The 18,524-nt window shown below is 41.4% G+C and overlaps 1 protein-coding gene across 6 annotated transcripts in view; it reads left to right on the top strand.

Annotated features, from left to right (window-relative positions):
• The window catches only part of TEX14 (testis expressed 14, intercellular bridge forming factor), a 29,495-nt gene extending 12,094 nt beyond the window's left edge, over nt 1-17,401 (top strand). For 2 of the 6 annotated variants that reach the window (XM_064677979.1, XM_064677978.1), the window contains 19 exons: nt 269-1,215; nt 1,886-1,989; nt 2,982-3,061; nt 3,610-3,876; nt 4,431-4,531; nt 4,810-4,917; nt 5,488-5,578; nt 6,292-6,382; nt 7,633-7,695; nt 8,761-8,888; nt 9,544-9,734; nt 11,222-11,273; nt 11,864-11,935; nt 12,706-12,783; nt 14,183-14,300; nt 14,494-14,589; nt 15,576-15,685; nt 16,115-16,181; nt 16,369-17,401. In XM_064677979.1, coding sequence (XP_064534049.1) covers nt 269-1,215; nt 1,886-1,989; nt 2,982-3,061; nt 3,610-3,876; nt 4,431-4,531; nt 4,810-4,917; nt 5,488-5,578; nt 6,292-6,382; nt 7,633-7,695; nt 8,761-8,888; nt 9,544-9,734; nt 11,222-11,273; nt 11,864-11,935; nt 12,706-12,783; nt 14,183-14,300; nt 14,494-14,589; nt 15,576-15,685; nt 16,115-16,181; nt 16,369-16,405 — 2,801 coding nt within the window. In that variant the 3' untranslated portion in view covers nt 16,406-17,401. Of the gene's footprint in view, nt 1-268; nt 1,216-1,885; nt 1,990-2,981; nt 3,062-3,609; nt 3,877-4,430; nt 4,532-4,809; nt 4,918-5,487; nt 5,579-6,291; nt 6,383-7,632; nt 7,696-8,760; nt 8,889-9,543; nt 9,735-11,221; nt 11,274-11,863; nt 11,936-12,705; nt 12,784-14,182; nt 14,301-14,493; nt 14,590-15,575; nt 15,686-16,114; nt 16,182-16,368 lie in introns of those variants that run through there. The other 4 variants (XM_064677981.1, XM_064677980.1, XM_064677982.1 and 1 more) reach the window with 4 other exon arrangements.
• The last annotated feature ends 1,123 nt before the right edge of the window (nt 17,402-18,524 follow it).

Raw genomic sequence — 18,524 nt, 5'->3', positions numbered from 1 at the left:
TAAATAATTAAAATGGGAGCACTTACAGGTTTGGTGACATAGTTTGAGAGTAGAAAGAAGTTGGCTTTGAATTTTAGCTACCACTCTAATTGTTAATGTAGACTCAAGACTCTGAGCCTGGTTAATATTTATTGTTCAGGCACAGTTTTCAGCAGAGGTGTTACATGCTGCTCATGTAATCTCTAAAATTACCTCCCAGATGTGCAAAAGCAGCGTGTTTGATGGACTTCTGGAGAAATGGCTTAATGCTTAAAATCAAATTTTTCAGATGGCTCTCCTGCCCCAAGAGACCCTGTTTTTCGTGAGGTGAACAGGGCTTTGGTGGTCCAAGAGGCATCAACCAGTGTGCAGCCAGTTGCACAGGACAAAAGTCCTGATGTGGCTTCTGAAGTCCAGACGACCCCCAGTGAGAGCGACGTGGATGAAAGTCTGTGTAGCTTTGAAATCAATGAAATCTTTGCCACTTACCCAGAAATTCACCAAGACTTCCTGGAAGGGGGATCTGGGTTAGATCAAACTCTAAAGGATGCAGAAAGGCAGCAGAAGGAAGAAGATAAGAGTCCCCTGGGAGTCCTGTGTGTGTCCTCTGGAGCATCCTGTGAGGATGAGGAGGACAGTGACTCCTCGGAGTCGGGCAGTGAGTTCACTGCAGAGGAGGAGGAGGAGGTGAGTGAGGCCTCTGACCTGGCACAGGGGAGAGGAGATGCTGGGAGAAGAGGGAACAGTCCTTCCCCAAATGAGCAGCACATCAGCAAGTGTGTCCTTAATATAAAGATTATTCAGAGCATGTTGCAGCAGGCAGCAGATTCCCTGTGCAGGACAGAGGAGAACCTGGACAGATTAAAGGCCATTGGAAAGCAAAAGAAGCTGCTCCAAAAACTCAGAATGAGTCAGCTTTCTAAGCAGAGTTTTCAAGAAGGACACTGTAACAGGTCTGATGGTGCTTCCCAGAACACCAATCACCCTTTTTGTGGAGTGAACACATTTTTACCCAAAGCTGTGGGTCCACCATCCAGTGACTGTATTCCACCCCCCATGACGTGTCAGGCACAAGGAGCGTTGGGGGAAGACAATTTCCAGGCTGTTTCAAAGACAGCCAGGGAAACACAGGCAGTTAAAAATGAGAAGAGGAAGAGTGAAATTGAAAACAACCATCGTGATCTCGGCTGCAGCGTGAGGAAAAGCCTGGATGATCAAATGAACCTAAACCACGAGGTAAAATGTAAAATGTTGAGCAGCATGGCTGTGTTTATAGCTTCTGTGTTCCTTAGCAGGTAAAGAGATGTTGGGATGGGTGGTGTCCAAGGGGAGGGATGAACTGTCTTTTAAAATATATGCACATACCATGTGCATTATATATAGGAATGAAAACAGTCAGTGCAACAGTATTGTTTCCTCTTTCTCCCCACTCCTCCCAGCAAAATACTAGCCCAGTATAAAATCCTGTAGTAAAATGGAGATTGGTCAGGGAAAAGGCCAAGTGGAGAAAGACTTGTTTGCATTGAGGTCTGAACTGTCATTAGTAAGGGCTTCTGGATCATTTTTGGTATTAAGTGCAAGTAGCCCAAAGAGAAAGAGAGAAATTCATGTACAGATCTGCTGTGGGAATAATCTTGAGTCATTTAGGTCCCCTCATCCCCCTGGAAACCACATGTTTTGATAGTCTACCTGCCTACATATGAACCCTGCTGTAAATCCTGGGCAGGGTATTTGCTAGGCTGAGGCCTGGGCTTGTCATCCTCTCTCCTGAGCAGTGCAGCTAAAATATAACCCAGGAAGTCAAGTTTGCACGGTCTGGTTCTTAGTGTATCTCACAGACAGCTCAACTAGTAATTGCCAGAATGCCCAGTGTGTGCTGAATCATGGCTTGTTGGACTCATTTCAGCATTTACTCCCACGTGGATCTGCAAGATGCCAAAAAAAGTTGAACTTGCAGGGTCAGAGAGGAGCTGATTCACATCCTGCAGCAAGAAGTGAAGAATGGAGATGGTGAGTTTTGATGGTGTTCGTAGAAGAGTTAATTCTGACAGATTCCTCTTGAGAGAGCCCCTGTCAGAGGGAGACACACGAGGATCAAGGCTGGCATTAAATGTTCTTCAATAAGCCAGAAGCACAGTGAGGACCCTGCTGTGAGTCACTGGCAGCTGCAGAGCTGAGGGGGAGCTGCTGTGACAGGGCAGTTTAAGAGGGCTGGTGAAAAGATTTCAGATGCCTCTGTGAGGGAGGTCAGTGGCCCAAAACTACCAGTGCCTGAGAAGAGCAATCTGGTGAGTTACTGGGAAGGGTGGTTCTCCTTTCTGGGCACAGCCTCATTCAGTTCCCAGTAGAAATACTTTTAATGCCATCTCTTTGTATTTCTGAGTTTGAGTGGAAATCACATGTTAAAAGCACCTGGCAAAACTCGTGAAAGTTAAGGTACCTTACCTGGAAGGTTGGAAAGATGGGGATAGATACCTCCTTCAGTGTTTGGGTCAAATCAGTCAGGAAAACTTGCAGTTCTAAAATCGATTCATGACCCATTTGGATCAATAAGACCTGTTGGTAAAGGACACAGTTGGTTAGAACAGAAATATTCCTGTGGTCAGAGGGTCAGGTTAGGGTTAGGATTAGGTTGGTGGCAGGGTGGTTGTTACCCAAGGCTGAAGTTGTCCACTGATCACTGGAATAAAACACATCTCCACATGATTCATTGTCTGAGTGTTTATAGAACTGCATCATCTGAAGGCAGTGACAGCTTTTGAGATCTAGAGTTTAATGTACAGCTTGTCTGGTTAATCTGTAATAGACCTAAATAACTGTCTGTGCTTTCTAAGCTTCTGACAGCTCAATCTGCTGGATCTGCTGGGTTGTTAAAAGGCTGAGAGCACACGTGTTCTAATTAATGTTAAAACAACTTCTAGTCTTTTACTGGCTGGGGAATACTTAACACAATACACTTGTACATTAGCAGAGCTTGTGCATTTCATAACGATTTATTGCAGGAGCTATTCAAAGCCAAGATCTGAATTCTACAGCGAAAAAATAACTGAGGAGAGGAGGATGATGCAACCAGACTGGAGGAGTAAGTAAATCACTGTTAAATCAGCATTAATATCAAGTCTTACTGCAGTGCATTAAAACTTTAACACTTCGTTTCTTAATGAAGAAAGGTCTGTTTGCCTTAATTGCTGAAGATCTTTTGGATTGTTCTTGGATGAAAACCAAGTGAGTGGGATCCTGTGTCTTGCACATTCCGGGCATAAAATAATCACAACCACATTAAGATGGTTTGATTTCTGTAGCTGAAGGAATTTCTAGCCTTGTTTTGGACAGTGTATGGATTTAGGAAGGGCAGGATGGCAGTGGCCAGTGGATGGCAGCACGGGCATGGATAATAGAGAATCAAACTAACCAAAGCTGTTCACGTAAAGACTTGTCCATATCAATTCCTGCAGGTTTTAAAGCTTCCCTTAAAATGGAAGGGAATGTTTAACTCTTTCCATGACAAAGGCGTTTACAAGGTATAACCTGAGCATTTCCAAGTCTGCAGGCACAGTGAAGCACAGGGAATGCTTTGAAGGTCCAGGTTCTGGTGTGTGGACTGAGAGCTTTGTTCATTTTGTGTTGTAGCTGAAGTGAAGCGAATGGCCAGAAGAGTGGCCTCAGGAGAGCTGGAGCTCAGCTGTCCCTGTCCAGCCAGTGAAGGGACATCTGAGAGTGAAGCAGAGAGTGCAAAGGAACCCTTCCAGCACGTCACTGCTAGAGCCCAAAAAAGACAAGCCCAGCAAAGATGTGTGTGGCAGCCAGGTGATGATGTTGTGCCTTGGAATCCTGGCAGGGAGGAGAGAACTGAATCTGAGGAGAGTGATCTGGAGTCTGCACTCAGAAGTTCTGCAGGTGAGGTTGAGGAGCAAAGAAAACCTTTCTTCTCTTTTTGTCTCCATCTCCAGTCAGTTCTCAGCTTCTGTGATTTTGTGACAAGAATTGTCAGTGTTATCTTGCAGTCTTGCCCCCCAAGCAGGTCAATCACTCAGTCTTTGATGAACAGAAAGAATAGAATAAGATGAGTATTAGGTGTTAATAGGGGGAGGTAACACCCAGTGAGCTTGGAGACCCTTCATCACCATTGATTACTGTCAGGTAGCAGCATGGGAGACCCAAAGTTTACAGCTCCACCAGTGTTTTCACACTTAATTTCTTTCAGTCTGAGCACAGAGATGCTTTTTCTGTAGCAGCTTAGTGGGTAGTGCTTTTGTAATACTTATGGATAAAGGAACAAGGAAAGGTTCCCCTGCCTGGATTAATGAGGGGAGCATTTAAATGTCATCGTTTCTCCATGTTCCTGACAGACAATTAGTGTTACTGTCTGCTCTCATTGATATTCCATCAGTGGCTCAGATCACCCCATGTTATTTTTTGCCTAATAATTTTGTTCCATTCTGACATCCTAGGGAGGAGGTGCCAGTTGCCATCACAGGATGAACAAGCAGAGTCTGGAATAGCCATTCATAAGAACTCAGTCCTTCCTCAACAAGTTGAGAATCTCTCTAGGGTATGTACAGAAATCCAAGGAATCCAGGTGCAGTTAGTTGTCTGTGGAACAGTTCAGCCTGGCTGCTGATCTGAGTAACAATCCCCCTTTTTTTGTTGTTGTTGTTTGGTTCTACAAACCATCAAGGTAATGTAAGGAACAGATAATGTAATGCAGGATGAAACTCAGAGTGAGCAAAGTCTGTGGAATTTCAGTTTGCTCTGTTGTTTATTGAGTGAAATGTGATTTCTTTATTAATAGAGTGGGGAAAGCATCTCAGGTGATGATGTCTTTCACAGGGACATTCAAGGGAATTGCATTGTTCCCTTAGTTCACCTCCTGATGTGTCTGAAGAATTCTTCACTCCTGATTATTTCCTTCCTCCTGAGGGAAGTTCAGAACTAGAGGTAAAAATAACAGAAAAGACTTTGGACCTAAGTTACTCAACATGTGTAATTGTGCTCCCATTTGGTTTGGAGAGAGCTGTGGAAAATGGGAGAATGATTTTTATTTTTTGTTCTTTTCTTTTGAAATAGTATCTGCAAATAAAGATATAGATAAGACTAAGAAAATTCTAACCCTGTTTCTTTAAAACACATACCCTGCCCCCCCCAAAAGCTCTAAATCCCCAAACAATTAAAACCCCACAAACACCCAGACTCCCAAAACAGCAGGAGTATGTTTTATTAATTTATTTGCTATGTAATTGAGAAAAATTTTTGGTAGTTGATAATCTCAGCCTTTCCTTCACAGCTCTATCAATGATGGTATTCAATAGTCTTAAAACAGTCTTCCTTAATTTCTTGAAGATTCTAAATTCTGTAGAGACTATTAAATCCAATCTTGGCTGGTTTTTGATGAGCTCTTGTTTGTCTCTCCATTCTGATTCTTGGGAACATCATCCCATGAAGGTTCTCCTGCCCTTTGCATCTTCCCTGTCAGAAATTGAATTAATTTCCTTTTTTTCCCCCTTTCAGACCTCGGATACTGAGGGCAAATCAGAAGATGCTTGTGCAGGATTTTTACAGAAACTGCCTAAAGATGCAAAATCAAGTGTTCAGACTTCAGGTAAATGTGCTCTTTGTTTTGAAGCATTTCTGAGTCAGGACACAGAGTCTTGTTGCACTTACACTTTTGCCAGCAGCACTCCTGTCAAAAGGCTGGAGCTTGATCCTTTGGGGTCACTTGGTCTCTTACTCCTTGTTATTTTAGTGAGAGTTCAGGACATTGAGAACTTTGGAAGGTGAGGTTTGGGCATTGCAGTGCCTGAAATGTTCTTGAATGCCATGTTCTTGTACTTGCTGTGCTTCAGTTAAAAAGCCAAACCAAAAGTTGTTTGGAACCTTTTTTTTTTTGTTTTTTACCCCGAGGCTACATTTAATCTTTTTATGCAACTTGCTGTGGCGTTGGAAACTGAATTGAAGTTGTATTTACACATTAATATTCTTATTGCCAGGAGGATCTTGGGCTTAAAGACTGTAAGAGCTGATAGTGCGTGTGCAGAATAATGGAAGAATCATCATTGTTTCTCTGGTCTGTTGTCTCCTTTAGCTCAAACTTGTAAATGTTGTGATATTCCCCAGTGCTTCAGTGACTGTCTGGCAGCTGGGGTATGTTTATGAAAATGCATCTTTAAAACACATTTGTCTCTTGATAACAACAAAGGTCACAAGAACCGAAAAAAATTTAATAAAGTTGCAATTTCCTGTTCAATGAGTTTTGTTGTTTTCTTTTGTACTTGCAAAACCCAATAACGGGGAACATTTGTTATTTGTATTCAGGAGGAAAAAGGCTGTTCTGCAGCACAGGAACACAGAAGTGTGGCAGTAACAAGCTGGGAGTGAGTCGACTGAGCCAAATGCCTGTAGTCAGGTAGAGAGACTCATTTTCATTGTTCCTTCAAGCATAAATTGGATGATAAAGTGTGCTCTCTTCATTAATTCTGCTTATATATCTAATATTCAAATAAGATGCCAGTGGTGGTTTTTAATGATTATCTACATATCTCAGTTCCTTGCCAAGAAAAGGACTTCACAAGTCTCAGGGGGTTTTGTCTTTTACAGTGTTTGGTGGGTTTTTCTGCTTAATGAGGGAGCTAAAATAGGAAAAATAAAGTCATGTTCATATCACGATTCCTTTTAACAGAGCAAAGCTAATTCAAATTAAGGCTTCAGTCATCTGTTTTAATTTTGTTGTGCTTTGGTTTCGGAGCTCAAGTGGCATGAAGATCGTGCCTTTTCCCCTCCCTGCTCCTGTGGGAGCAGTCTGATGGAAGTTTGCTCACTGGATCTTGCCTGCAGGTAACATCAGCCCGTGCCTGGAGACTTGCAGGCTCATCTGTCAAACAGGAGGTTTTTATGTCCAGCGTTTTGTAAATGTTATGTTTTACTGTCACACAGAGAAGTTGGCCAGAGTCACCTCGTGCTGCAAGGGGGGATGTTCAGGGCAAGGATTTTTAAGGGAAAGTCTTTGAGCAGTGGCTTTGAGGCTTTTTAAAAGCTCCAGTGCTCCCTGTAGCTCAGCTTTCCTTGTGTTACTGGAGAGCTGGAGCTGCTCGCACTCTTGGTGTGGGAGTGAGAGCTTTTCTCTCTGTCTCCTCTTCACTTGAAAAACTGAGTTACCTGTCTCAAAGGCAGGCAGAAAGTGTGGGAATGACTTGGCTTGAAGGTAAAAGTTTTGGTTGCTCCCTTCACTTTGGAACTGAGCTTTTGCCAGCAGGGCAGAGAGGGCTGTTCCTCCCTGACCATCTGACTAATCCCCTCTGACCTTGAATGGCCTTGTCACAGTTTGAGAGAACACCTTACAAAACAGATCAGAGGATGATAAAACAACCTGATGATTTGTATTCATGGATTTTTATTTAACTTTCAGTTTTGCTTTGAAGCCGTGTGTGTCAATTAGAAATTTCCTCCTTACTGAATACAAATCCATCATCTGTTTAAAATGACATTTGTCTCCTACCATTCTCCATATTTCTAAGGTTTTAAGCAAAAAGTTTCTGTGAGCCACAGTCTGCCTCAGAGAGAAGGCAGTTCTTTAAATTTTTTGAGAGAGAAGAGACTAAATGCTTCCATTTTCATAACTTTCAGAGAGTGAATAAGACCTTTCTTCCCTCGTTTCAGTGTTGATGCAGCACGAGAAGCGATGCTGTGGGAGCCTCAGGAAGGATGCCAAGAAAAAGATGTGTAAGACCATATTATACCAAAATTTCAGCAAGTAGATCATTATCACTGTGAAAGTTCTGTGTTGGTGCAAAACAGGGAGATGAGACAAACCAAAGCTGAGAGAAAGAAAACTCTCCAGAGCACTGAAAGAGTATTTTCTCGTGATAAGTTGTGAGATTGGTATAAAAGAGCTATCACAGACAGTTGTCCTTAGTTTGAAATATTTTCATATTCATAAGTAATTAACTGGGTGTTAATCTTCACATTCAAGTGTTAGGATTCCTCGTTTCTTCTCTCCATATGGCACAGAGGAAACAGAATCACTTTAAAGAGCAAATTGTTACCGTGGAGCCAAATAAATTTCATCACAAAAATAGTCCCACAATTTTCAGGAAAAAAATTTTGCAGGATGTGTTTGTGACTCAACTAATAAAGTGAGTTTATTTTTACAGATAATGGAGATTTGCATGAAATTCCTGATTTGGTACCAGTAGATCTGTCCTTTCATGGCCTTCTGAGGACGATGTAATCCAGGGTGTTTCTGCACAAAATGTTGGTTTGCTTAATATAATTCCCAGTCCTGGGATTACATTTTTTGTAACCTGGGTGTGTATCACTGCCTTGTGCATCTTCAGCAGTTTCAGTTTATCTGAGTAATTCTTTTAAAGGCTCCTTAAACCTACAGTTAGTCTTATTTAATGGACTGTTAATTTTTGTTAACCCTTGAGGTTTTCCCTGGGCTTTGGAGAGTTTTTTGCTTTGTGGTTCCCTTTTGAAGTTCTTGCCCTTTCTGGAGGCTGTTTCCTGAGATTGCTTTTATAGGAGGGTTATTTAAGAAATCCTGTAAAGGAAGGGAGAGCAAATAATTAACCTTTTCTGTCTCTGCAACATTATTGAAGATGGTGATCTTGAGCCTTCCAAGAATTCTCTGGGAAGTTTTCGAAGGGAATATCTCTCTTCCCTCTGGTGAACTAGATAAGACCGACCGAAATTAAAATTTAAAGAGCCTGAAAATAGCAGAAGCTGGTGATTCACAGATGCAGGAAGCGGCTATTCTAACTGTCAGAACATCTTTCAATAATTCAGATCAGTGGCAGATATTCAGGATTTGTCCAGTATCCCCTGTGAGCAGGAGAACTTCCAGAGGGATGTGGAGTGTAAAACGCCCAGACTGTGTCATGCACCGACCAGTGTCAGCACCCCCCTCGGCTCAGGTAATGCAGGGAGGGGAGGATTCCCAGGGAATTACTTCACCTTTCCATCAGGGTGAGTCCTGGAGGCTCCATTCACACGGTGCCAGTGCAGGAATGTCAGGCTGGGAATGAGTAACCACAAGAAATGTTGTTTGAAATCTCACTGACAAAGGGCATCTCTGACATGGAACTAAATTTGCAGGTGAAAAAAGCACTGTCTGAAAGGTCTCTGAAAGGTGATTGCTTAGTAGGTAATGGCAGCCTTCATAAATCAGACTTTTTTTAAGATATTTAAAATTGAAGTGGATTTTAGCTTTTTAAAGACAATGTAAATAAGCACTCAGGGTGTTTAGAGTGTTGATAAAGTGATCTCAGTGTTTGTTGAACTCAGGTGTTCAAGTGATGTATCATTTGCTTTCTACTTCATTAATTTGGTGTAATACAGGAGTTGGAATTTCTCAGTTGGCAGAGTTTTGCATAAGTAAGGTCTGAGGTGGAACTTCAGTTGGTCTTCTATTTAGAGGTCATTTATGGACACTGGTTTTTTAGAGTTTCTTGTGCAGGTGCCTGTTCTTTTGGCTTTTTTTCTGCTTCTCTTGAAATTAATAAAGATGAAAAAAATTCCAAAAATAATTTTCCAGCTTTGCTTTTTTTTTTTTTTTTTTTTTAATTCTAGAAGAAAAAGTTCCATTAGCCTTTGAGAAATACAAACACTGCCATGAATTAGCATCAGATTTTTCCCTGTGTGGTTCTCAAGAGGCCTCCTCCACAATGTTCAAGACATTCACTACAGCCTATGAAGGGGAAAGGAGCATGGAAATTCCAGGGGCTGCTTCAAGAGTTTGCCAGTTTGAACTGAAAGAGCCTGTAAGTCAGAAACTGTAGTTTATGCCAGCCATGCTTTAAAACATTTTTAAAAATACTTTCCCTAGAAATAAATGCCAGAAGAGAAGTGCAGAAATACTTGTAGGTCTTTGTGAGGATTTTGGAATCCTGGATGTATTGATATAATGGCAGAAATGAATTGAATTCAAAGCAGTGTTGCCACTGATGGTACAAAGAGTTGGCTTCCTCTTGCACTTAATTGTATGTAAATGTTGACCACTGTCAGAGTGGCCCTTCCCTGGCTGTAAAGAATTGCCATTTCCCAGTCTTTTTGGATCTGGTAATCTGGAACACCAGGGTGGTAAATACCTGCAGAGTGGTTGGGTTGAAAAGGTGAGTTTTGGTTGGGCAGGGAGGGAGTTCATCAGTTGTTCTTCTGGGTGGGGCAACAACCTGAACCCCCCTGCATTCACCAGGGGTTTGGGAACCACAGGCCTTTGACAGGGAAATTGGGAATAAACTTGAATGAAAATAAACACATGAGCATGAATGTCTTCATGTGGAAGTGAAGAGCCCTCAGAACTTGGTGGGAGAAAGTAAATTAGCCCTTGTCTGAGGGGGTTAAGTTTGTCCTTTTTGGACATAATGTCCTTTTTGACATAATGTCATCAGCTCTGTTGTATCAGAAAATCAGTTTGGAGCTGACAGTTTCCAGGGTCACTGGAGTGATTTCCAGTAATCTGTTTGGAACTGAAGGTGTTCTTGAGCCACAGCATTATCTTAACTGCCTTCCCTGACAGTTTGATATAAAATACTTGCCTTTACACCTTTCTTATTATTATTCACTGATGGGGTTTGTCATTTAAAGATTAAATTGGAGTTTGTTCAGCCAGAGCAGCAGTGTCTGTTCATTGCCTGACTGACCTGACACAGGCTGGGTCTGGGTGTTCTGCTCCTGTGGCAGGGTTGGAATTCATTAAACCCATTCCCAGTGCAGAGCTGCCCTGCCTGGCTCTGCAGAGATCCCTCATTGTGTCACTTCCTTGCCTAAAATCTTATTCTAGAATTAAGAGCATGAAGCCCCTGTTTCCATTTTGAGGACTTGCCTATGGTGGTTACAAATCCTTGATTTTTTTGGGGGGGGCTCTCTGGTGAATAGGTGTGTCTGGCTTTAATAATTAAAGATTCCAGCACTGAAGAGGTGCTGGAACTGTCCTTTCAGAGAATTCCCATCCAGTTGTCCATTCAGAGTGTTGAAATGGATAAAGATCATGTATGACCAGCTAAAAGATGAGTACACAGCAGCCTAACCAAAATTTTTGGCACATCTGGCTAACCTGGATGGCTTACCTTCCTCTGTTTTGATATTCTGAACTGATTGAAAACCTTATTTTAAAATTTAATGTTCAGCCAAGGCTTTAACTGAAGGCTCTACCTCATTTTGGGTTTAATATGTTAAAGGGGAGGATTGAAGATCAGCAGTTTACCAATTTACCTTCTTGTGTTTCATTCTGTTTGGTCTTACACAGGATGGGTTGCCACCAGTTGTTCCATCCTTGAGGAACACCAGGCAGGCACCTGGTAAGTCTTTTATCCCAACCCAAATAAATTGATCAATAAACAAAGAAACACACTGGAAAGGAAATTTTGCAGTTTGTTTCTTTTTTTTTCCCCTTTTTTTCCTTCTTTTTTTTTTTCCTCCTGGCCATCAGATTTGAAAGAAATTTTTGCAGTTTATTTCTTTATTTCTTTCCCCCCCACACCCTTTTTCTTTCTTTTTTCCTTCTGAGCATCTTGTTTTATAGAGATAAATAGCTTTTGTACACAGATAAATAACTGTGTACTGCTAGTGCTACTTAGGTTATGGATTTTGTGTTTGCACCTGCAGACTAAGAACTCTGACCTCTAATCAACCTGTGTTTGAAGTGTAAATATTACTGGCCTCAGATTTCTGACACAGGATTGAGAACTGGACGTGCAAGTCTGGCTCTCAATGGTTTTTCCATTATGAAATTATTTCAGGATATTTGATAAAATGTGAATGAGCCAGGCTCGTGCAGGGCGTTAAATGAAGTATGTGAGCAAGATGCTATCAAAATGTAAGCCCATGTCACAGTTATTAAGGATTAATCACTGCTAATTAACTAGATTTTTTTTCCCCTCCATCTCAGCACTCTCTGAGGCATCTCAACCCTCCATTGATGAGCTGCCTCCACCAGTCCAAGAGCTGCTGGATGAGATTGGTAAGAGGCACTTCACCCAGAACTGTGTGAGGTGTGAGGCTTCCCAGCTGTGTTCAATCAGGACTTCTCCCAAACCATTCACTACCCAAAATACACGAGAGCTTCCAGATGAGTTGCAGTCAATGATTAGGAAGTTGGGCATCAACAGCTTGAAACAACTGGCAGTCCTTGAAGCTTCTGCTTTTCACTTGGTGGGTTGGTTGCTGCTGACAGCAGCCAGCACAGCCAGTGCAGATGTAGTTTAACGTGGAGATGAATTTTGTGTACACTGAATTTTTCAAAGTTGTCCTGGAGCAATGTGTGTTCTCCATTAGGAGGCAGCTGCACCCCTCAGGTCCTTGTGCAGAGCTTAATCTCAGTGATTTACATTTCTTTTTGTATTCACATGCATCTTCAGACAGAGGGTGTGAAAACTCTGCATTGTTTTCGCTGGGAGGGTGTTAGAGAAGAGTTTGCTTTCCTTGTTCAGTGATAAACTCTGCCTAAATTAACACCAGACACTGGCATAATTAAATATCCATAGCTGCTTTAGGAATGAGACACCCAGGCACATCCTGATCTTATTTCCCTGTTCACCAAAACGAAGTGGAGATTGGCATCAAGTGAATAAATGATGGTCAGGGGAAATTTTTAGGATTACTGTATGAACTAATTGTAGATCCTGTAAGGGTTTTCATGAAGGGTTGGATGGATAAATGATATGGTACTTTGGAGTGGATACAGCCAAGTTACAGCACCCAGATCAGTAAGGAATGTGCTGTTTTTAACAGAACTCTTAAAGCAGCAAGATTCCATCACTCCAGACATGAAAGAGGTGGGACTGCAGGACTGTGGAGTGCAAATGAATGGTTAGTTGATAATAGTCCTAATGTAGGGATTAAAAATAGAAAATTCCCTTTGCATTGCTGTAAAATGACTCTGAATACTTGTCACTGTATGTTCAGCTGTACAATACACTGCAATTTTTAGCTTAGTACCCCCTCCACCAGTGTTTGCTGCCTTTTCTGGTGTGTTCCCTCTGAAGTTCACTGGGATCTGGTGTGGGAGGTTTGCAGGTCTAACTGTGGGAATTAATTTCTTACTTTTATTATGCCACTGTAGTTCAAACACAGGTGCCAAAACCCACAAAAGTGAAGGTGGTGGGCAGGTGATGTCAAACAGAGCTGAAGTTTCCATTCTGGGAGGGTGATTCAGTTAAAAATGTGGCCAGTGAACGCATTAGCTGCTAATGTTCCTAATTCTCCATCATGAAATAATCCCTCTGATCTCACAGTGTAAGAAAATAGCTTCCCCATGAATATTGTGTTTCCTGTTCTGTTGCAAAGACACCAAAGTGGTGAATCTTTGTGCTTCTGCAACTGCAAATGGTACTAAGTGGGAATCATTTTTACACGTCCTGTCAGAGGAGCAGGAAACCAAAATGTTTATAGGCTGTGCCTTTGCTTCCCCAGTGAGTCACAAAGTGAACAGCAGTGAAAAAGAAAAAAAAAAAAAGACAAAAAAAAAAAAAAAAAAAAGGCAGAACATGAGTTAAGTCTGTAAAAAGCTAAATAGCAGAGTCACTTGAGAATGATGTTGGCACTTGTTTGTGTTATCCTCCAGCTCTGTTAGATCTTTTCCTGAAGGACAGAAGCTCCCTTGGCTTTATTCAGGGGAGTATCTTGTTTTTAGGTGGTGAGGACTGCAGCAGTTGTTCACTCACTGTGGGTTTTGTTGTATTTGCATAAAGCACAGCTATTTCAGACTCCATTTTTTGTGACAGCCTCCTGCTTCCTGCTTATCATAGCACAGCAGAAGGTGCTGAATTTATTCCCAGGCTGGAGGGAACAGAACTTGCCGATAAGTCCGGGGGGGGATATCTCTGGGTTTTGCTAAGTAGGGTAACAAAGCAAACATCCACAGGTTTTCCTTTGATTTCTCTCCCATATCTGGGATTGTAAGGGGGAGAGATTAAAGATTGATTTTCCCCATGCATTTTTCATTTTAGTATGAAGGGAAATGTTCAGTCCTGTGAATCTGAAAACGTGTTAGAGTGAAATATTTATCTAGGCCTTGCTGCTGGCCACCTTTGGCTGTGGATAATGTGAATTTGCTTAACTGGTGGAAAATCAGGAGACTGAGGGAAGAGTAATTGAGAAGTGGACAACTGGAAGCTTACCCAAGTGCAGTAAATAAACCCACATTTTAATTCCTTTGTTATCTCCCTACATGCCTTTGATATTAAAATCTTTCTGTTTATGTGGGTAGTTCCCAATCGAATTAGAATGGAAAGCAGAGAGTCAGAAGAAGAATCTGAGAGAAAGGAGAAGCAAAATCAGAGTTCATGGACTAAGGAGTCATTCACTCTAGCAGAGGACACAGAAAGGTATGGAAAAAGGCTGATAAAACATGTTTGTATTTGAGTTACAAATATTTAGAATTATGGTTTCAGCATATTTTAACAAGATTCAATGCTTACAGAAGCAAACTTCAAATACCCTGGTAATTATGACTGGTTTATTTTGAAATTTGTAGTATTTTACTTATCACCATAATTTTTTAAATCTTTTATTTAACAGGGCTCACTCTACTCTTGATGATATTTTAGAAAGAATGCTCCATGCAGTTCCTGGAGATGAGGAGGTCCAAGAACAACCTCGGGGACACACTCTTGGGTTAGCAGATAATTTGTATTGTGTTCACAAATTTATTTTGTGTTGTGGGTATGGATCTAATGCAGGACTTTTCAGAAGATGGGTTGTCAGTCCTTAGACAGAAACGTGTCAGGGAACTTCCCTGGAGACATCAATGTGAACTCTTTGTGCTAAACTGAGAGGGAAAAGAATGTTTTGTTAATATAATTTCCCGTAGGTGGAAAGCAAATACTTCAATTGGTTTGGAAGGCAGTGCTTAGTGTTCACAGAAATCAGAGATAATTTGACAGAATGGGGGATTTTTTTTTTGAGATGGAGAAAATGTACATTAAGAGAACAGCATCACGACAACTCTTTGCAAAGAAGAGTTTGGGAAAATGGTTATGTTTTCATGTCAGTATATTAGGAAATGAAGAAAGTGGCAGAAGTTTTATATACATCATTTTAGAGAAAAGATTCATAGCCCAAATAACTTTTGTCCTCTTATAACTAAAGATCAGAGCCCAGTAACTCTGAACAACTCCAGTAAATGCCAGTGAGTGAGTGGTCAGAAGTCATTCCTCACCTCTGTCTCACTGAGGAACATGAGACATTCTTGTGTTTGGCATCAGGAATTTTTATTTTTTTTAATTGCACACGGAAGGCAAATGTCACAATAACCAGGAGGATCCTGCCAACAGGGCAGAGCAATTCCTGTGCTTCCACGTTGATCCAAAGCCCATCTACACCTGTAGTCAGAGTACATTTACTTCATGCTGTTGTATAAAGAATCATTGGAGTCTGTGTGTGGATGTAAAGCTAAAGCACATCTGCAGTTTTGGATGGGAAAACCAATTTTTTGGGGGGTTGGGGAGGGCAAATGCACATTATAGATCAGGATAAAAACAAAGAGGCATGTGGTATATCCAGAGGCTTCTGGTTTAGTGCTCTGTTGCATCCTGTCTGAAACCAAAAAAAAGAAAAAGTGAGGAAAAATTAGGATCATGCACAAAACTCTGTCATTCAAGGGCTGCAAGCCTGCAGGATCCAGAAGATGCTGGAAGGAAGAATGGAGTAGAGGAAAGAGGAGCTGGGGCTGGAGGCAGAGCGCCAGAAAGCTGTGCAGGGACTTCAGCAGGTGCTCTTTGTCTGAAAAGCTGCTGGATGCACCCAGAGTTTGTCCCAAATCACTGGTTACTTTTGGAAATGTCGATGGTAGTTTTTTTAAATGTAGAAGTAACATCCAAGGGGAACATCATTGTGCTCATTGTTTGCACAGCATTAGCAGATACGCCCCTGTTTTCTGTCAGGCCCCTAGACCTGGGCTGGCAGGGATTGGGCTTCAGGTTTGGGAAACAGGATTGATTTCTGATCCCTGGGAGGGTCCTGTGTGATGCCCCAGGAGCAGCAGAGCTGGGGTTGGGCTCTGGTTACTAAATGTGACTTCATGGGCAAAGCAGAGAGATCTGTAGCACTTAATTGGTGTGCTGCTGTGTGCTGACTTTGAACTGTTGTGGTTGTGCATGTTCCTCTTGGTTCTGAGCTCAACTTACATGTGTTTTTTTAGACAAACACCCCAAAGATCAGACATCCCACCTGCAGCAGCAGCAGCTGTCTTCAGCTTCGCCCTTCAGGTGAGACTCTCTGTGAGTTAAACTGGGTTTTTGGTAGGAATTTGTCTGTTCTCTGGCTGCATGAGATACATTCCTGTTTTCCAGGTGAGAGAGGCACCATTCCCTTCAACCTCTAGTTTGATATAAGAAAAAAAAAAACAACTGTGTAACCTTTTTTTTTTTTCTTCTTGTTTTTTCCCCCCTACAGGATAATTGTTTTGGATGAGAGCTCTCTCTGTGATTAAAATGGATAATGAATAAGTTGTAACCTATCATCTGCTTACTGCTGTTTGTACGGCCTCTGAATTGTGGGGTTTTTTTGCCACATAAACAATTGTAAAGCCCAGACTTCTTTTAACTGCAGCAGCAAGTACAGAAGAAAATCTGATGTTCTATGTTATAATACTGTTTGTACTGGTTTTATGCCATCACTGCAGTATCAATATCAATATCACAAGCAGTACCAATATTGCAGAACTGAAGTGTTTTCTCAATATCACATCCTTGTGAACCTGCTATCTGGTGTTTTTTTCTCCTGCACGTGCCCATTTTCATAAGCACAATAATTTTGTTACATTATGCAGTTTTTGGTGTTGCAAACAAAATGATTGGAATTCTGTGGGCTGCTGGTGCTGCTTCAGGCACTGGAATTTTTCCATGCTGGAGTGTGGAGCGCTGTTACAGCCCATGTAGTGTGTGTTTTTCCTTGCTCATTAAATTTAACAAGGTAATTTCTTGTTTTCTCTTTACTTAGTGCTTTTGTGATCTAGTGTTGAACTGATTTGACTGATTAAAGGGATTAATTGCTGTGCAAAAAGCTAATGAGGAAAAAAGCAGTGTTCTCCAGAGATTGCAAGTGCAGCAATATGTTCCCTGCCAGCATTAGACAAGAATATGAGAAAATGTGGGTAGTGTCATGAAGATACCTGTTGTTTAATTCAACCACGTTTTTGGTGGGATGGATAAAAAAAATGGACATAATTGAGTTTTGGATTAAGATATTGATAGGCACAGCAACTTCATATGTGATAAATATGACTTCACACGTGATAAATTCTGTTCACATGCAGGAGGGAGGATTGTCCTGTTCCCTGTCTAACACACACAGGGATTTTAGCTGGTTTTGTACATCTGGGTGTGCCACGTTTGCCTCTTCGCTCCTGTTTTTTGTAAAGAAATGCTCCCCATCTGTAACTGTTTGTTAATTTGGTTTAACAACACTAATAAAAGTTTCCAAGTTATTGTGCTGCCATGTGGTTCTTTTTTTTTTTTTTTGGTTTGGAGGTTCTTTTTTGGGTCTGTTTTGTTGGGTTTTTTACTTGTTATTAGTGATGTTTCCCATCATCAGACCATGACACAACCAGGTACTGATGGAGCTGCTCCAGGGAAGGTGCTGCAGACTGGCAGAGGTGGGGGAGCTTTCTTCAGAAAAGATCAAGAGAAAATAGAAATCTTTCATCCATTTATCATGTTGTGGTAGTGACAGAGCTGGACCAGAAGTGCTAGCAGCAAGGAGGCTGGGATTGGAATTCTGCACCTCCAGATAACAGCAGGGCCAGTGCCTGGGAATGGGGCTCACCCCTGTGCATCACATCAAAAATGCTAAGCAAGGGTTTAAATATAAATACATAAAACATTTAAATATAAATTTTAATGTAAGTAAAATATGAAATATAAACACGAATCTGAAATTAAAATCTAAGTAGAAGAGTATTAAGCAAAGGTTTAAAGCTAAATATAGAAATATTTAAATATAATTTAATATAAACTGCAAAATATAAATACTAATATGAAATTTAAATATAAATAGAAATAGAAAAATATTAAGCACATGTTGAATATTTTCTAACCCGGGCTCATACCAACTGGTTTCTCTGTTTGGGAGCTCTGTGTGCTGCAGGCAGAAGAACTTTATATTCCTGATAGAAGCTGCTGTAACAAGATCCTGCTCCACATGGCCCTGGGGCCGAGCAGAGCCTTGTGTTACAGGGGAGGAACAGAGGGAAACGACTCGCATGCAGAAGTGAAACTGCAAATTTGTTGTGTGATTCTGTCCTTGGTGGCTTGTGACTCATAGCTGAGGGTCATTCCCTCTCGCTTTGGCAACGTTCTGTTGTGTTTCAGACTTGCTCAATTAAATAAGAAGTAATTAAAGCCCGTAGGGCTGCAGCAGGGTGGTGGAGGGGGGCACACGTGAGTTTTTGCGTGCACATAATTATGTATCACTTTGGTCTGCAACATGTGAAATCTCCTCAGCTCCTCGGATTTCTTGTTCTGTTTTATCTGTCGGACCAAATGGTGAGCAGGCTGTGAACCATTTCCCTATCTTTTTTTAATCTTAATGTGGAGAATTTTTATTTCTGT

The sequence above is a fragment of the Pseudopipra pipra genome, chromosome 21, assembly GCF_036250125.1.
Source record: "Pseudopipra pipra isolate bDixPip1 chromosome 21, bDixPip1.hap1, whole genome shotgun sequence".
Classification (NCBI taxonomy): Eukaryota; Metazoa; Chordata; class Aves; order Passeriformes; family Pipridae; genus Pseudopipra; species Pseudopipra pipra.
Note: the sequence above shows the minus strand (reverse complement) of the source record. Positions and strands in the feature narration are given on the sequence as shown.